The following is a 19,052-nucleotide window of genomic DNA, read 5'->3' on the forward strand; positions in this document are numbered from 1 at the left end:
ACCGACGCATACAAAAATCAAACGAATACTACATTTCATTTATCAAAAGCATTCGATAGTCGTGGCTCAACGATAACCATTTAGTCGCACGGCGAGGTTGTCACATATGCTTTAGTATACAAATGAATGAATGATTTTATTCGAATAAAACCATTCGATAGTTGAAATCATTCATTCATTAACCATTCGATAGTCTAATTCATTCGATAGTTCCCATCGCTAACTTTAGTTCATATTTTCAAAAATACTTTTTTTGTAGAAAAACAGACTACGGCACTGTATTCTACGTAAAAAGTTCTACAATAAACAGTTTTCACCTTCTCGATAGCTTTAACAATAACAGAGATACAGGAGGTGTCTCAAATTGCAAAATTTTCAAAAAGACCCTGTAGCTCGGAAACGAAGAGGGCTATGAAAATTTTGTTTACGGCATCTTCCGTTTGAAAAAAAGTGAGACAGGTTTGTGCAAACCGCACCCTTCTATCTTCACTAATAACGGAGATACCGTATGATTTCAACCAAAATGGGACACCCTGTACAACGAACTGATAGAGAGAAAAGACATTCTAATAAATAACATACTACAGGAAATCGTAGAAGAATATTTGGGACAACTACCTAATACAAAGCTCGGGATATCTGCTACATGAAATCAACAAAACAATTAAATTAGAATGAAGTACATAAAAACTAGATCATTTTCGAATCTAGAATGCCACTTTATCTAAAGAAGAAAAAAATTGATCAATGTTTACTACTAGTCATATGACCTATGCATGCAAAACCTGAATACTTAAAAAGACATTATAAGGTAAGTATTGGAAGTCGCACAAAACTGGATGGAAGAAAATATGCTGGAAATAACAAACGAAACCTTAAAGAAATAGAGCGAATACGAAAAAAGACCCAGGCAAGAGTCATCCACAGAATCAAATCCCTCAAGTGGTAATGGTCATGATACCTGGCAAGAATTAATAGATCAAGATCAAACCTAAGATGGAACTATGATGAGATTAGCAGGGATAACTAAGCCCCCTTAGCCAGACAACAATTACAAAAAAAATACCTGAATATAAGGGACGCTACATATAATTGGAAATGGTTGAATAAGCTGAAAATGATGATGATTATCATTATCATTAGATCCCACGAATCAGGGAAAACAATTGCAAAATACATATAGATAAGTCTATAGAAGACAAAATTATATTCGTTCCTCTTAGTCAATACCCAGAGTCTATGAATGAATTATAGCTTTAATGCAGTGGATTTCACATAAATTTATAGTGAAAAATACGTATAGGTATCTGCAAAATAGTTAAACAACGTAAAACACGAGATATTACAATAAAACTTTCTTAATTATCCTTCCGTGTGTATCGAGACGCAACCAGATGTTCGTGACGGTTTTATGTGGTTTATGTTAATACAACTATCCCATATTTGGATACTAGTCTATTTTAGATGATATATACTTTAGGAAATCGAACCGCATTATATTGTCCTGATTTGTTCTACAAAAATTCTACAATATATATTGGACATAATTTTTTTTATAAGCATGAATTGTCTCATTATTAAAAATAACCTCAAAATTGAGTGTTATTCAATCAGTAATGTGCAGACATATAACTACTTGCTATTTTTATTTAAAATATGTATTTTTTATCAAATATCTAAACTTTAAAAAAATTTGGAACCGGAGGTCACATTTCACAATCGGAGGTGTGGAATTGTGTGTGTGTGCTCTAAATGCACTGGGTGAGCATAGCAATATTAAGTTATCCTGGGTATCAGGGTGGACGGGTCACAAGAGTAAGGAAAATGCAGATGAAATGGCTAAACAATAAGACTCATAAATATTATTCCCCAGCCCAGAAACCTTCTGCGGCGCTGCAAAAACAGTCACAAGAATGGCCGCAATATGATGGGTGGCCAACAAATCTCTAAAATTATGGAAGATAGTGTCATAGACGCCAGAATTCACGGCAATAGTGATAAGCAAAGACATAAAAACAGACAAAGCTGTAGTGAGCCTAATAACAAAGCTGAATAGGCATCTAAAGATGCCATCATCAAAGATGCATCTGTGATGATGGGATTGACAGACAAAGCCATGTGCAAGTTGTGTCAGTATGAAGAAGACAGAACACATCTTATCTCGCTGCGACAGCCTGTCAAATATGCGGTTGTTTGTACTAGGCAATGACTGGCCATTGGCAAAGATTTATATGGAGGGTTCAGTCTCCAAGTTACTATACTTTCTGAAAAGTATAGGACTGGAGAATGTTACATAATGACTAAAGAGGACCTAAAAACCTTGAAAAGCCACCTCGAAAAATACTATCTTATCTAATTTTTGTTTTAAACATTTTTAAAATTTTGATTTTGTATCCTATATTGTTATTTAATTCTTAAAACCATACTGAATGTGTGCAATTAATAATTTACCTACGAATATGAGGTATCAAATATTTTGCTTTTTAATTAAAAAAAATCAAATTTTAGTGAGGATGCAGTCAATAATCTATAGCCTATAAAATCCTAATAAAACTACTTTTCAATTTATCAAGCTTTCGAGAAATTTATTCCCATCATCAGGACAGTTTGAATGAGTAAATTAACAAAACAACAATCATCCTTTGCACAATAAGGCCTTACAAACTAACATCATTTGACATTTAATTTTGTAATCACAAAGAATTTCCTTTATAAAAATATTCAAAATACATAATATATACATCGAAAATAAATTGCTACATTGTTGTTTTGAGCTCGATCAAACAGTAACTGAGAGAGTTAAATTTGAGGTTTTTTCTTAGCTTAGTTGAAATTATAACTAAACCTGCTGTTTAAAAAAATATATATATGGGGAAATTAAAATAACTTTTGTTGCACATCATAATACGACCACCAGCAAACTCCGTAAGACGATGCATGGTATCATTGATGACGTGTAACAAAAGTTGTTTTAATTTCACTTTAAATATATTTATTAAAACCAATTAATGTTCCTTATGATGATCAGATACTCTAAGCTCTTCAACTAAGTACGCCACTGATGAACAATCATAAAGTTAATTACGGAGAACCTCCACAAATCTAGATCCTTAGGAAGGAATCTTCTTGTAGAAAGGATATTGATGTTTTTAATTGTTTCAATTTTGATGTTTTTGCAACGTACGCCTTGTTTCTTTTTTGTTATGATTATAAAATGAGCAATACTTTTTTCGCACAAGCGTGTGTATTTCGTGTTTTTTACATATTGCAATATTATATTTTTTAATATATTCATTAAGACACGGTTGAACTAATATTCAGATTAATAAGTATCACTGACTAAACTTCAATTTCATAATTACATATATAACCAAAGAGCAATTTATTTATTTCTTTTATACATAGATAAACAAAACTGAAGATATTTACATTGTGTCGAAACTTAATTGTATTAAATATTTTACAAGTTATTATATATATACATATACGGAACTATCATCGATAACTGAAATACATACATTGGACACGGGCCAGTGGATTATAACAACGCAAAAATTATAATGAAAAAAGCGTTAGCTTCTAAAATAAAAAGAAAAGAGGCTTTTTTAATGCAATGTAACAAAAATAAATAAATTGCTCATGCATCTATAGAGGTTAGTAATGTCTGGCAATCGTTTTTTTGATTTTAAAGAACATAACATAAATAAACATAAGTAAAAATTAAAATAACTTGAAAATAATCATACCGAAAGTTTGAAGCTTTTTGGTTTTACCTTATTAATTATTGTTATCAGGTAGTATTTGTAAATTTTGAAGTTTAACTTGGTATAATGTCATTTTAACCGAACGTCGACGGTTTTTATTAGTAATGGGATAACTTGAGCGAAAATGCGATGGGTGAAAAACCGTATTTTTAACCACTCGGTTATTGCAATCGCTTGAAACTTGAATATTCGATTATTGAAATTAATCGGTTTTTCCCATCACTAGTTTTTTTAGACGTATCTGTTTGAAAAAATACTAAAGTGTTCTTGAATAGTTCTTATTTAGACATTTTAAATGTTTTTTTTTGTTCTTTGTGTGGTTTTGCTTCCGACGACGGGAAGAAATATACTTCCTGAAACGTTAAACATTTTTTTGACCGCTAGGCAAATTTGTTTATTAGTAAACCACTGCTGACAATAATTAGGCTCCTTTGGATTGACGCAGCAGTGTTTACAAAAAATAACTATTTTATTTTGTAGACTTTTTTGAAGAGATAAATCCATCCAACTATTTCTCATCTCCTTGTGAATACTCTCACATCATTATGGAAAACGGATTTATATATAATATATACTAAAAACTAATTCTATTATTTAATTTGATGCTTGTTTTGAGGCTAGTAATATCAGCCGATAAATATTTGAATTTCTTAAGTTTATTGCAACCAAATTAGCAAAATCAGATCTATACCTATTTCAATCATTGTTAATGTAATATAAATAGTAATAAATAATATTTTCTTTTAGAAAATTAAAGTATACTGGAATGGTTTTGTACCTCTCTAATGATACAAAGAATAACAAATCATGTATTTTATATAACTTTTTAATAATTATTGATAAATCCAAATTTCCCAGTGATTCGACTATATGCTTGTAAAAATATATTGAATTAATTGCGATATTGTATAACTATCATTAATCCTACATCAATTATTACACTTTAATTGAACCTTTTATTAATTTATCATTGTAAACATCATTGATTATAGATAATTATTAAATTTATTACATGTTAACATATATGAATGCTTCCATATTTTTTTCCAACTTCCTATCTTTAACTTCCTTATGGTTAATGTACCTACAGTAGCGTACCTTTGCCATCTGTTGTAAACAAGAAATATCGTTTGTTTACACGTTGCTATTAGGAAAAGCAAACGCTTTCTTTTGTCAAATTAGATTTGTTTTGTTTGTTTATTTATCCACTTGATATAACAAGGTAGTTTCCTACATGCTTTTAAATACTAATTCACAGTTTTATTTTGACACTGTCGTAGTGCTAGGCCTATTAGCACTATTATTATGTATCATAACAACATATCATAATAACTTAACCTACATAACGAAGAGTGTCAAAATATTAAGGTTTTGTCATTGGAAAAATAATCCTACGATAGGATTATTGTTTTTCTATCTTAATTTTAGACATTTTTCTTTGATAACATACATTATTATAGATTTGTAGTTGGTAAAATATTTGTTTTTGGCTGTCATTGAAGAGTAATGTTGTTATTGTTTGCGTGTTTGTTGGTAGTTACTCTAGCAGAAATGGTTTTAAGTCCAGAAATTGATTTCTACCATTAAAACCATCTCTGCTAGAATAACTGCCAAAAAACAATATAAATATGACATTACAATATCAATGAGATTAAAAAACAATAAAGACTGTTTTATACCTGAAGCTGAAGTTTTACACACTTTAACTCTATCTAGATGTAAGTATAAGTATTTGAGTGTGATTTGAGTGTTCCTTAGATTCTTATTAAGTAAAAAAAATATCATCAAATAGACAAGCCATTTGAGGAACTTAAGAGAATATTTTTTGTCAATTGAGTAAAATTGGCATAACATAATAAACTACAAGTCATTCATGGATTGTCCAATATACACTTGTAAAAAATTTCCCCTTGATCTAAGTATTTCATAGCTAAAGAAAAATTCAGTACGTTTTTTTCTTTTCTACGATATTGATTTTAAGTATGATTTAGAAATTTTAATTTGATCAGTTTTAAAATTAATACTTAATAAACATATTTGCCTATATCCGTATCGTTTATATCTATTTAGCTAAATTCAGCTTACAAGAGATGCACTTCTTTGTCCTAATCCAGGACCAGATTCACCAGGTGGATCTGGATCTGCTTCTGGAGGACAATCCGATTGAATAGATGCTCTAGTACGTCTACTGGCTTGACTTCGAGATCTGATGGGGCTCCTGGATGGCGCTGGTGACGTCATGACGTCATTGTACTGTCGTGTGTATCACCATATGACACCAAAGTCGATACAATCTGAAAAAAGACTCAATTTATTACAAAAGGAATGTTATGGAAATATAATCGTAAAAATAAAAAAAAAATAATTTTAATTTGGTTATTTCTTACTCCATATGTGACCAATACTGTCAATGTTTTATATAAATTACTTTGATTAGATACGATTTAAACATTTGTCATTTTTTAATGTCACTATATTCACTAAAATCGTCATTTTTATTAACAGCATTTTTCAATTTTCCTTCAAATTTCTTATATTTGAACTATTATCATCACCCATAGACTACACAAAGACCAATAAGTACAAAGCGGTAACTAATTATGTATTTTCATTCAGCGATCACATATCATCAGTTCTTTAACATCTATCAAATTGTTAATGAATAAATATCAGCCACTAAATTGTTATAACCTTTAGTGGAAGTCAAATATTTGTTTAAAAATTATTATTTTTGCGTACTAGTAAAACTTTAGAAATTATTATCTATACACTTCAAAAAATTATTGTGAGTGGTATAACTAGGGAACCTAATCATAGCTGTATATTCTAGAATCAATCTAAAATAATCTTAATCGGATTACAAACTAACGCTATAGATAACAAATCTAATTGATCCTAATAAAATGTGTTATACCATTATTAAACGGAAATAATGAACACATCCTCACCTATATCATTAATTGAAAAATTAGACAGGTTAATTATTCTTAAATAAGTGCAAATATTTTTAAGGGGATGACTTTGCTGCCTTTCAACCCTAAAAACACGTCTATAAGGATTTTTTCGCAAAAAAAAAATTGAAAATTTTGAAGTTTTTGATTTTTTTTTCATTTTCTCTTAAAAACATAATATCTTGATAATGTGGCAACATAGGTAGAGATTAAATTTACATGGAAGAAATCCCATAAAAGATCCAGTGGTGATCTTTTTCAAAATTTAAAAAAAAAATAATTTTTTATAATTTTCAAAGTAAAATAACTCGGTTATTTTGGACTCACCCTGTATAATTGGGATTAGATTAGATTAGATTTTTGAGGTGACTATCAGCCTGTTCCACTACGACATTTTCACTATGAAATGAAGTATGTAACCTAGGAATCAGAAGAGGATTCCTTACCACAATATATTGTGGTCCTCTTCTTATTCCTAGGTTACATTCTTCATTTCTACCTTTTAAAAAAAATCTAACAATTGACAACTGAACTTTCCATATAGCTCCTTGTCAATGACCTATAACCGCTTAATACCAAGAACCATAATTTAATGCTAAAAAAGTGTCGACATATTCACCAGGGGCGTGCATGTGGGTTATCATTGGAATGATTTTCTAAAAAGATATGTGCGCCACTGACGTTTTTTTCTCTTGGTAGCAAAATTGTGTAGACCGTATAATGCCGATAAAAGATATCTCTTGCTATTTTGTCGATTTCGGTCTCCTGAATGACATAAATGCAATTTTATTAATTTCAATTAATAAAATTAAAAAATTATTTATTCTTATTTATATATTCTTAAATTGTATGTATTTGTGTACACTGATGTTTAGTGCTACTTAAAATTAACAAAATTAATTATAAAATATAATAAATGACTTTAAAAGTAAGTATTTTCGTACCCATGTTTATATGAACTTTTTCGCATATTTTTTTTATGAGGAATCAATGAATACACATTTAACATTTTGCAGTGTTCATTTTGTTAAAAATTTTTAAAGGTTGCTATTAGAATAATTTAATTTAATTGTTTAATTAAACAAAAACAATTAACTAGAAAAAAAATCAGTGGCGCATTTTTTTTAGTGCTCCGAAACCGGTAGTGAGAGCAGGTCACATTATAAGCAGCCATATTATGACAACCACAGCGTAGAATTAAATTTCTATATAAGCAGTTAAGTGGCAAGAATCCTTATATAATTTTTTTATATACCTATACTGCAAGAAATTTGTTTTCTATTTTATAATTTGGCTTGCCTGAAAAAAAGCGTTTTACCATCCTTTTACTATCGATAGTTGCGCCCCGGTAGTACGAAAGTACTACCATTGCACGCATCTAACCGACACTTTCCGACAAGTCCGAATTAACTAGCTCTGCGCTGTGGTTGTCATTTTGTGGATCTGCCCAAGCTCACCTGATGATGGAGTAGGGCTCCGAAACCGGTAGTGAGAGCAGGTTGATCCACATTATGACAAACACAGCGTAGAATTAAATTTCTATATAAGCAGTTAAGTGGCAATAATATAATTTTATTATATACCTATACTGCAAGAAATTTGTTTTCTATCTTATATTAAATGTTATCTTCAAAATTTCATTCGGATCTCTAAAAGGACTTAGCTTTATAAAAACTTTAATCCCCTGTAGCTACAAATCCCCTGTTCAAATAAATCATATGCGAAAATGTCAAAAATTGACATATGATATGTCATTCTATTCAGAGTGTTACTTTCTATCGAATAAAGTAAAAAAATACTGAAGGTGCCATTTAAAAATCAAAAGTTGTAGTCATTTCCGGTGAAACAGAAAGTGACCGAAAACAATTGAATACGTCAATCAGTCCTAATTTATGTCATATACTAACAAACCAAATCTCATTTTTGTAACTGAAAAAATAAAAAAGTTATAGTGGTGAGCCACTTTTGAGACGCACCCGGTATATTGATATAAAAAAAATGGTACATGTTTGATGGCACAACATCCTGTATAAGTGATAATATTAAATGTCAATCGCAATAAAACAAAACCGCGTAAGGTTTGTAGTTAATTGAACAATGTTAATAGCAGTTATTAAATGTAATGCAATTACCCAACAATGCGTTTCTGTGCCAAAACAGTATCTTCTAGACGATAATGTCGTGCAAAAACCATGTCCATATATAAAACCGTGGCAATATCAATAAAACGGGCACCGTGTAACAATAAAAACGAGTCACTGAGATTCGTCCGAACTATGCGAGCCATCTTCGACGCGTCTAAAAACAGCAACCGCCAGCGATCGCACGGTTACTAACCGCGTGCTTTGGCACGAAGAAGTACTAAAACTCTTTCTATGGATCTTTATATTTTCTGAGAGACCGAAAAGGAGGTTGTGTCGGTAGTATGTAGTGAATCCCGATTTGTCTCCTGTGAACTAGTGGTCTTTAGTTAAAGATGAATAAATGTCGGGAATGTCGAAGGTTGGGTAATGGACTATTAAGAATATATTACGCTGTACTTTCGGGTCGCTCTCAGGAGTCGAGTAAAGCGGGTGTGTGGCCGAAGGAAATATAATATATTATATTTCAGAAATCTGCCTAAGGCTTAGCCCGTTCCTGTCGTGTTAAGCCACACCCAATATCCAAACACACGTGTTTTAATTAAAGCTTGATTAAGATTAAAGATTATATATCACTGCAATCACAAAACTTCAATCAATTTCCGTATTGTCACGGAATTTTAAATTATATCTTTATTTTCGAGGAAATTTAGTCCAAACATAAGGAATATTTGGTTGATGTTTGACCATCAAAATATTAGAAATAAAGAAGTTGTCTAAAAATGTCCTACAATACGGATATAGTATAATCCTTTATCTTCAATTTCCTTCTTCATTTTTGTAAAAATACCTAGCCAATTTTACATAAAACGTTAAATGCCGAACGCTTATTTTGTTACTTTTTCGGACTAATGTAATAGACTCTTAATGTTTGGCAGTAAGCGCCATCGCCACTGAAAAATAAAGAAGAGTACGGGCGAAGTAAATTGCGTCTAGGGCTTGCCCTCGCCAAAATTACCATCGCTTGTCATTCAGTAGCCGCTTTAGACGCCATTTTTTTCCATCGTATGGTAAATGTTCTATTCAGTAATATGAAAACTTCTTTCGTATTATATAAGCTTCTTTCTCCAGAAGTCATTACCGACTTTAGTTTTTTCCTTTACCACTTTAAGTAGTCATCATTCTGTATCATAATTGCTTATTACTCTAAAGTGATCATATATATACAGGGTTGTTCACCACATACGACACGGAGTATTGTAGCTAAACGATGAGATTTTTACAAATTGTAAGTTTTGGGTTCAATGAAGGACTATTAGAGGTACAATTTAAAAATAATTTTACAAGATACAGAGTGTCCCAAATAAGTAAAAAATATCAAAGTTGTATTTTTTTAAATGGGACACTAAAAATTTATTTTAAATAATTATTAGCTTCAAACGGCAATAACTTATTTGAATAAGTTTCTATCTACTACGTAAATCAATTTGGCGTCTGACTATTCGCGCCTTTACTCTGACATATTTAAACAAAAACAAGAAACATGATGAATATCTATAAAATATGATGAATATCTAAAATAACAGGTTGAAATAATGCCATTACCGATAAAAAAAATAAATATTATACGTTATTAATATATTTAGAGTTTAAAATAGTGCGCAGGCGTTCAGCAATGAAGTAGACGAATCAGATCGTTTTATTTGGTGCGTGCGCATGAAATCATGTTGAACGAAAAGGATTGTAACGTTTTTAGTTCGTTACATGTTTTTTTTATATATGATTTATATGATGTCTGGCGTATCATCACCGGATTCCGTATCGTTCAGGCCTGATAATTTATTTGACACGTTGGCGTAATTTTTACGTTTCCTAGTCGCCAACCCTGCTATCGTTTCACTCTCCTGTGAAGGCGCGCGCTGTCAAGATCCTTGTTATATGTCAAGGCCCCTCTCTGCGTTTTAACCTCACTTTGTTTTTGGCCGGTTGCGGCACGGTTGCAAATCCTGCTTTTAGAAATGGCAATTTAAATCTTGCTGCAAAATCTGAATCAGCTGCCATTTCGAGGCTACAGGTAAAGATTAGAGTTATTATCTTTATAGATTCGATATTATTATTGAATATTTTTAAGGTAGAGTTTTGGATTGACCCACCTTTAACTCGTATTTGTATTTTGCTGACACGTTGGTGTACTTTTCTTTTGTCCTCCACAATGTTACATAGAAGAAAGGACAGTTTCTTTGTTTTTTATTGAGCCCTCGGAAGTAATTCGAGGTAGGTTTATTTTATTTATTAGATCTTGTTTGGTTTTAAACAAGAGTCTCATATTTTTAGGGTCCAAGGTACGGACTATTTACAAGGTACGGGCATTATCCAAGGTCCTAGTAGTATCCAAGGTACGGGTAGTGTTTCCCTGTACCGTTATCTTATGGACGGTCTATTTCCAAAGTTATAGTTCTAGGTTATGGTCCAAGGTACGGGTAGTGTTCCCTTGTACCATTATCCTAAGTACGGATGTCCTGTGGACGAGTGTCCCCAGTAGGAATGATTTTTCTTGCATATAAAGTGCCCCAGCGTGGATGTAGCTTGAGCTCCATGCTGTTTCGTTCCCATCCATAAGCTGGTTAGTAGTTACGGCTGTTCCAATTCATGGTGTCCTCATTCTGGCCCCTTTTGTTGTATTGGGTGGCCGAGTACAGAGATGCAAGACCACCTCACGCTGTTACTGTTTGAAGCAAGATTACATTATTAAGAACAGCTAAGTGTAGATTTAGGTTCTGGTTTTCAGTCGATTTTCAGTCTTAACTAAATAACGTACATTTTAAATAAGATCGTACAGACTATATTTAGTGGTTAGATTATTAAGAACATTTATGTCGATTTAGTAGTTACAATATGATTTAGATTTTAGGTTTCATTACATTACGCCTTGTAATAGTAATACTTTTTTATAGATATTATTATTGCACTAACATCATATAAAATATATCAAATTAATTAAAGTAATGCTACATTTCATATATTTTCTTAAACTTTACATGTCTTGTATTTTATCATAGTTGTTTTCATAGATATTTAGTACAATTCTTAACACCACTTTCGTTGACATATAACCACTATAATAATTATTAAAATTGTACAATGCTATTTACCATCACAGTCCATCTTGAATAAATATAGTCATTAGTTTTAAGTAATATACAACTGTGTTTTCTTTCTCTGTACATACCTGGCGCCCAATATCTAAATTTTTTTGTTTATTGTTACTGGTTAGTTTTCTCTCTAGTGAAATACCTTATCCACGACTGCTCTCCGATGAAAAGCTGCCGTTCGCAGTGGTAATGTTTATGAAAAACGTTACAGGATAGACTTATGCAAGATTGATATTCCTATTTCTTTTGTTTTGCTTCACTTTCCACTCATTGTGTAAATGTTGTTTCGTTACACATGTCTTTTTATATATGATATATGATATCTGGCGTATCGTCACCGGATTCAGTATCGGCCCTATTATTTATTTGACACGCTCTGTGTAGTTTTAACGTTCTCTAGTCGACAACCCTGTTATCGTTTCACTGCTTCTGTGGAGGTATGTCAACATCGTTTCAAGGCGTCTCTCTGCGCTTGAACCTCACTTTTGGTTTTGCCGGTCTGTCGCCATCAGCAACCCGGCTTAGAGAAATTGCAATTATATAAATCTTGCTGCATAATCTAAATCAGCTATTTCGAAGCTACAGGTAAAGATGAGATATTATTACTGCGTATTTTTAGGGTAGAGTTTTGGATCGGCCCAACTAAACTAGTATTTGTATTTTGCTGGCACGTTGGTGTTCTTTTGCTTTTGTCCTCCAGAATGTTGAATGGAAGAAAGGACAGTGTGCCTTTGTTTATTATAGAGCCCTCGGAAGAATTTCGAGGTAGGTTTATTGTGTTTATTACACCTTGGTAGGTTTTAAACACGAGTTTCGTATTTTTAGGGTCCAAGGTACCGATAGTTTTCCTATGTACGGTAAGTACGCATAGTTTGTCTTATGTATAGATTGCCCAAGTATGGATGTAGCGTAAGCCCCATGCTGCTTTGCTCCTATCTTTAAGCTTAGTCGATAGTTGCGGCTATATTGGTTCATGGTGTTCCCAGTATGACCCCTTTCCTTGTATTGGCCAACGGTGAAGCCGAGAGGGAGTGCAGAGATACTAGCCCAACTCATGATGTACTGTTTGGAGAAGGATTGTCTAACGAACAAGCAGCTAAGTTTAATTTTATGTTCAGATCTTACTTTTACATTTTCAGTCTTGAATAATATCGTACAGACTTTACGTCTGGTGGTTAACCTTTTTATGTCCGTTTAGTATTTAAAATATGATTTAGATCTTAGGTTTCATTACAAATCTTGTAATAGTATTACTTTCTGTATATATTATTGCGTCATTTTGACAGATGAATAACCGAACCGATTCTAGAATCTACGGCTGGTAACATCTCAGATTCAACATCGTATAAGATTTAACAAATTAAATAAAGTAATGCTACTTTTCTTATATTTTCTATAATTTTACATGTATTGTATTTTTCCATAGTCTTTTTCATGGAACATATTTGATACTACTTTTAACATAACTTTCCTCGACATATAACCACTATAATTATTAAAATTTTACAATATTATTTACCATCAAAGACCATCATGAATAAATATAGTCATTAATCTTAAGTAATAGACAACTGTGTTTTCTTTCTCTGTTATTATTTTTAGTTAGTTTTTTCTCCAGTGAAAACCTTATCCACGACTGCTCTGCCGATGAAAAGCTGCCGTTCGCAGTGGTAATGTTTAAAAAACGTTATAATATATTTGAAAGTGATCAATTTTAACGCAGAATTTAACTATATTAACTGCCAGAAAAAGTTATGAAAAATTCTACAGAAATTTAACAAAACCAGTACAATAACAAAAAACTTTACTTCACCTCGTACGGTTTTGACGTATTACTTTAATAAAACCGAACAATGCTTTCAATTGCTTGCGATGTTTATTGATAACTGTCTTTTCTTCTATTCATTCGCCATCCCTTCGGATGTGCTCTCCCTTTTTGTCCCGTCATGTCCTCGTCCAAAAGACTCGTCGTCTGATTTATGACAATCATAACTGACTGTTGTTTCTGTTCGGTGTTCGTTCACCGTCTGACGTATGCGGTCTCGCTCTAACGGTCGCTCTTGTCCGGTAGACCGTGACCAAAACCAACAGGCAGATGTTACATTGTTTTATCTGTTCGTCTTCTGTATTACCGTCATTTTTTAGGTGTTTTTGTTACGTTAACTCTAACCTATAATGTAGCTTCGCGGGAAATTCGAGAATTTAATATTAATCAGAATTGAAATAGTTATTTTTGGTATTAGTGTATTATGTTACATATAAGTCACGCTGGGAAATGTTTAGCTGGCCTAATTTTCTCAAGTGACTTATATATAAGATAACATACTAGTACCATAGATAACTATTTTAATTTTGATTAATATTAATTTTCTTAACACGTGAGTGCTTCACAAAATTTATCCAACAGCAGAACTCTTTCATGTCCAATCACTAAAGAATAATTGATCTAAAAGGATCTACCAGTTCTACTCTCATTCTTGCGAATTAATAAATTATCAGGGTGCGTTTATGTTACTATGCAATATAGATGTGCGTTTTGTTTTTTTTTGTAAATAATAAATAGTACTGATATTAAGACGTAATTTAGATAAATCGCGATTTTTAACGATAATATAGTTAATTATCAACTAGCAAGTCAGATTTTAGAGAAAAATAATTCCAGGAAGGTCTTCCACAAGAAATTATTAACCAGGCGGAGGCGGCTATAGTACAAATACTGCCAGAAAAGTCTCGTGGCGTATATGATAGGGACTTCAAGGCGTTTGAATAGTGGATGCATAGATAAATGAAACAAGTTTAGATTGAAAAGTGCCCATAAGGACAATGTAAACACTATTTGGCGCTATTCTTGCAACGGCTTTTAGCGGTTCGGCTTTTTCCGGAATTATATCGCCAAATATTATTTATTCAAATTTATTATTATTTTCTTTTAATTTTATAAATAAAATACAGTGTGTTGCATGCAAGAAACTTTATTTGATATAGGGAGATGTATGAAGTACCTATGAAACATTGGGAGCCGACGTTATCCACGTTGCACGATGGTTTGTGCTAAGTTTGCGTTTAAGTTTTTAATGCCACTTTTTCACAATTATCACGGGTTTGAGTAAATAAAACTTAAATTAAACTCACAAGATAGCAATAATTACTTTGAAAATGGGACGCTTTACACAGTTTTCGGAATGAGAGCGGTTTAGATTTTGAAAGACTTTATAGTTTTTGAAGATTCTCACTTTGACAAGAAATATGGACAAGAGAAAATTATTTCTGTTTTTGTTTGCGGTTGTTCTTAGCAACCGCTATAGCAGCGCCAGATCGCGCACAGCGGTCGCGACCTAAAATTTTGACGGGCATTCCAATCTAAATGTATTTCCTTTATCTATGAGTGGATGAAAGTAAAACATATCAAAGGTATAAACGAAACTATCTTGCTTGCTTACTTCTTTGAACTACAGAAGAAATTTGTTCCATCATCCTTATGGACTAAATAAATGCTCAAAATAACAATACAATGTAATTACAATAATGCTCAAGTCAACAAGTTAATACAATATTAAGTTGAAGGCAACAAGTTAATACAATTATAAAAATATTAATATTTCCAAATTTCCAAAACTTATAAATTTTCCCAAAATCAAGAAAGAAGATCATAAGCTAAAGAAATCAAAAACCCTGGAACGTAACGACATCAACAAATTCTTGGAAGAAGCCCCGCACGGTGAGTTTTTGTTGATTAAAACACCACTTATTATGGGAATCGCAGGAGCATGCAGGTGTGATGAGTTGACGAATATAAATATGGAGAATATTAAAGACAATGATTCTAGAATGAATAGTTACTTATTTGTTCATAATTATTTTTTCAATTAATTGCATAGTGTATTTAAATTAGGTAACCTCTTTCCCGAGTTTTGGATGAAATTTTAAACCAAGCAATGCTTCAATAGTCGAAAAGTTAAATTATTTTACCATAAAATGCTTTTAGATAATCTGAATACTATTTAATTTACGGAGTTTTTAGGGAAGTAGATAAATACTTAAAGTTTAACTCAATTATGTGTAGTAATATATTAAAATAAATAATAAAATATACATTTCAATAAAAGAGTTATAGTGTAAACCCCGGTTTGCAAGCGGAAACGTTGCTTACCAAGTGAAAACCAACTTAAAGCAAAACTCAAAAACCTGGAAGATTCCAGGAATACGAATCCTCCAACGGTCTGAAACCCTCGAAGAAATTTCTGGATTGTTTTAAGTAATAATAATAAGGTAGTATAGCGTTTTTTAAACAACTACCACTGCCAACGGCAGCTTTTCATCGGAGAGCAGTCGTGGATAAGGTATTTCACTGGAAAGAAAACTAATTAATAACAATAAGAAAAAAAAAATATTGGGCGCCAGGCATGAACAGAGAAAGAAAACACAGTTGTATAATACTTAAAACTAATGACTATATTTATTCATGATGTTCTTTGATGGTAAATAACATTGTAGAATTCTAGCAACTATAGTGGTTATAATGTCGAAGAAAGTTATGTTAAAAATAGTACTAAATATGTTCTATGAAAACTGACTATGATAAAATACAATACATGTAAAGTTATAGAAAATATATGAAAGATAGCATTACTTTATTTAATTTGTTATATTTTATACGATATTAAATCTGAGATGTTTCAAGCCGTAGATTCTAGAAATCATCTGTCAAAATGTCACAATAATAATATATATAGAAAGTAATACTATTACAAAACGTAATATTCGCAAAGAAACTAAGATCTAAATTATATTTTAAATACTAATCTGACATAAACAGGTTAACCACTAAACGTAAAGTTTGTACGATATTATTTAAGGTGTACTTTATATTTAAGGTGTACTTTACTGTTTTGAGACTGAAAATCTAAATGTAAAACATAAAACCAGAACTTAAATTTAAACTTAGCTGATTGTTCTTGAGGCAATCCTGCTTCAAACAGTAACAGCATGAGGTGGGACTCGTATCTCTGTACTGTCTCTCGGTCAATGCAACAAAAGAGGCCAGGATGAGGACACCATGAACTAATACAGCCGTAACTATCGATTAGGCGACGAAGCAGCATGGGGCCTACACCACATCCACGCTGGGACACTCTGAACATAGGATAAACTATCCATACAGTGGGCACTCGTATATCGGACACCTGTCCATAGGAGAACTATACATGGGAACACTACCCGTACCTTGGATACTACTAGGGCCTTGGATAATGCCCGTACCTTGGACATCCAACCATAAGATACAGTCCGTAACTTGGACATCCAACCATAGAATAATGTCCGTAACTTGGACCATAACCTTGGACCCTAAAAACATGAAACTCGTGTTTAAAACCTGCCCAGGTATAATATACACAGTAAACCTACCTCGAAATACTTCCGAAGGCTCAATAATAAACAAAGAAACTGTCCTTTCTTCCATGTAACATTCTGGAGAACAAAACGAAAGAATACCAATGTGCCAGCAAAATACAAATACGAGTTAAGGTGGGCCAATCCAAAACTCTACCCTAAAAATATTCAATAATAATATCGAATCTATAAAAGATAATAACTGATCTTTACCTGTAGCTTCGAAATGGCAGCTGATTCAAATTATACAGCAAGATTTAAATTACCATTTCTAAAAACTGGGACTAATGGCGTCCGACAGGCCAGACGGGCAAACCAAAAGTGACCCACAGCGCAGAGAGGCGCCTTGAAACGATCTTGACAGCCCTCCACAGAAGCAGTGAAACGATAACAGCGTTGCTGACTAGAGAACGTAAAAATTACACCAAGCGCGTCAAATAAATTATCCGGCCTGAACGATACGGAATACGGTGACGATACGCCAGACATCATAGATATCATATACAAAGACATGGGGGGAAAATGGGGAAAGACCATAACACCTCATCACTGCGTGCGGCGAGATGACAACCATTCGTCCCATAACCTTTGGTACCTAACTACCTTTGGTGAACTAACTTTTGTATAACTTTGTCAAAGATACTGGCTTCTGTTAAAACCCTGAGACTGTATGATAAATTATAACTCAATAAAGAGGGACAAAATAGATCTATAAGGTGCTAAATTCCTCCCTCCCATACAATCTACGATGTATCATATTTTATATCGTTTTTTATTAATCCTAAAAACCTATCATTTTAATTTTTCGGATTTGTGTTTCAGTGGCAACATACTCCCTTTAATTCCATAAATGAACTCGCCATAAAGGTCTAACTAACATAATAGACATAATACAAGTCTCGTAAACCGTTCTGAATTCAGAATTTACTAAAACATATATAAATTTGTCTAGCACACACTTCCATTAACCATATACGATATTTAATCTTGATTTATTACAGCATTTTATCGCCACCCACTTCGCAACTTGAAATATTTATTAATAACAGAGGAATATAAAGCACGCATAACAATGACCTACCTATGTAACGTAATACCTGCTTTACCTACCAGGATGCACTACAGGTAAAAACAGGCTTTTAAAAAGCTTTCGCCTGAGAATTCTCGGCGGAATATGATAGAAAAACATGGAAACCGAACGCCACTTCCTTGTGTTCAGACCTTTAATTATTGAGGCCTTAAGCCTTTCCTTATAGCTGGGAGGTATTCTCAGAGAAACTGTAATATAATTCCGTTCTGGTTATATATTTGTTATTTTAATTTGTGTCAAATTGGTGTTCTGCAGATTTTCCTTTGAGAACGCATAATGCATAATTTAACAATTTTTGTGGATTAAATTATTATACAGGGTGAGTCTTAAATAAGTGCCAATATTTTTTAGGATAATATATTTTAACCCCGGAAACATGAATTTGGATTTTTTTCTATATAAAGAAAAAAAGGAAAAAAAAATAGAAAGATACGTCAAAATATTTTTCAATACCGTTTGATAGACAGTTATCCCGTGGTCTAAAAGGAATTTTTAAGAATGTCAATTATAAACTTGTGTACAGTGCTAATAATAAATTACAACAATTATTAGGTAATCCAAAGGATAAAACACCTCTACTGGAAAGGTCGGGTATTTATGAAATTTCTTGTAAAGATTGTAAT

At 32.3% G+C, this 19,052-nt stretch overlaps 1 protein-coding gene across 1 annotated transcript in view; it reads right to left on the reverse strand.

Moving 5' to 3' along the window:
* LOC115890795 overlaps nucleotides 1-19,052 on the reverse strand; it is a 143,259-nt gene that overhangs the window by 82,432 nt on the left and 41,775 nt on the right. Inside the window, exon 2 of the mRNA XM_030911138.1 lies at nucleotides 5,850-6,058. Coding sequence (XP_030766998.1) covers nucleotides 5,850-6,005 — 156 coding nt within the window. The 5' untranslated portion in view covers nucleotides 6,006-6,058. The remainder of the gene's footprint in view (nucleotides 1-5,849; nucleotides 6,059-19,052) is intronic.

The sequence above is a fragment of the Sitophilus oryzae genome, unplaced genomic scaffold (genome assembly GCF_002938485.1).
Source record: "Sitophilus oryzae breed Bouriz unplaced genomic scaffold, Soryzae_2.0 scaffold_926_pilon_pilon, whole genome shotgun sequence".
NCBI lineage: Eukaryota > Metazoa > Arthropoda > Insecta > Coleoptera > Curculionidae > Sitophilus > Sitophilus oryzae.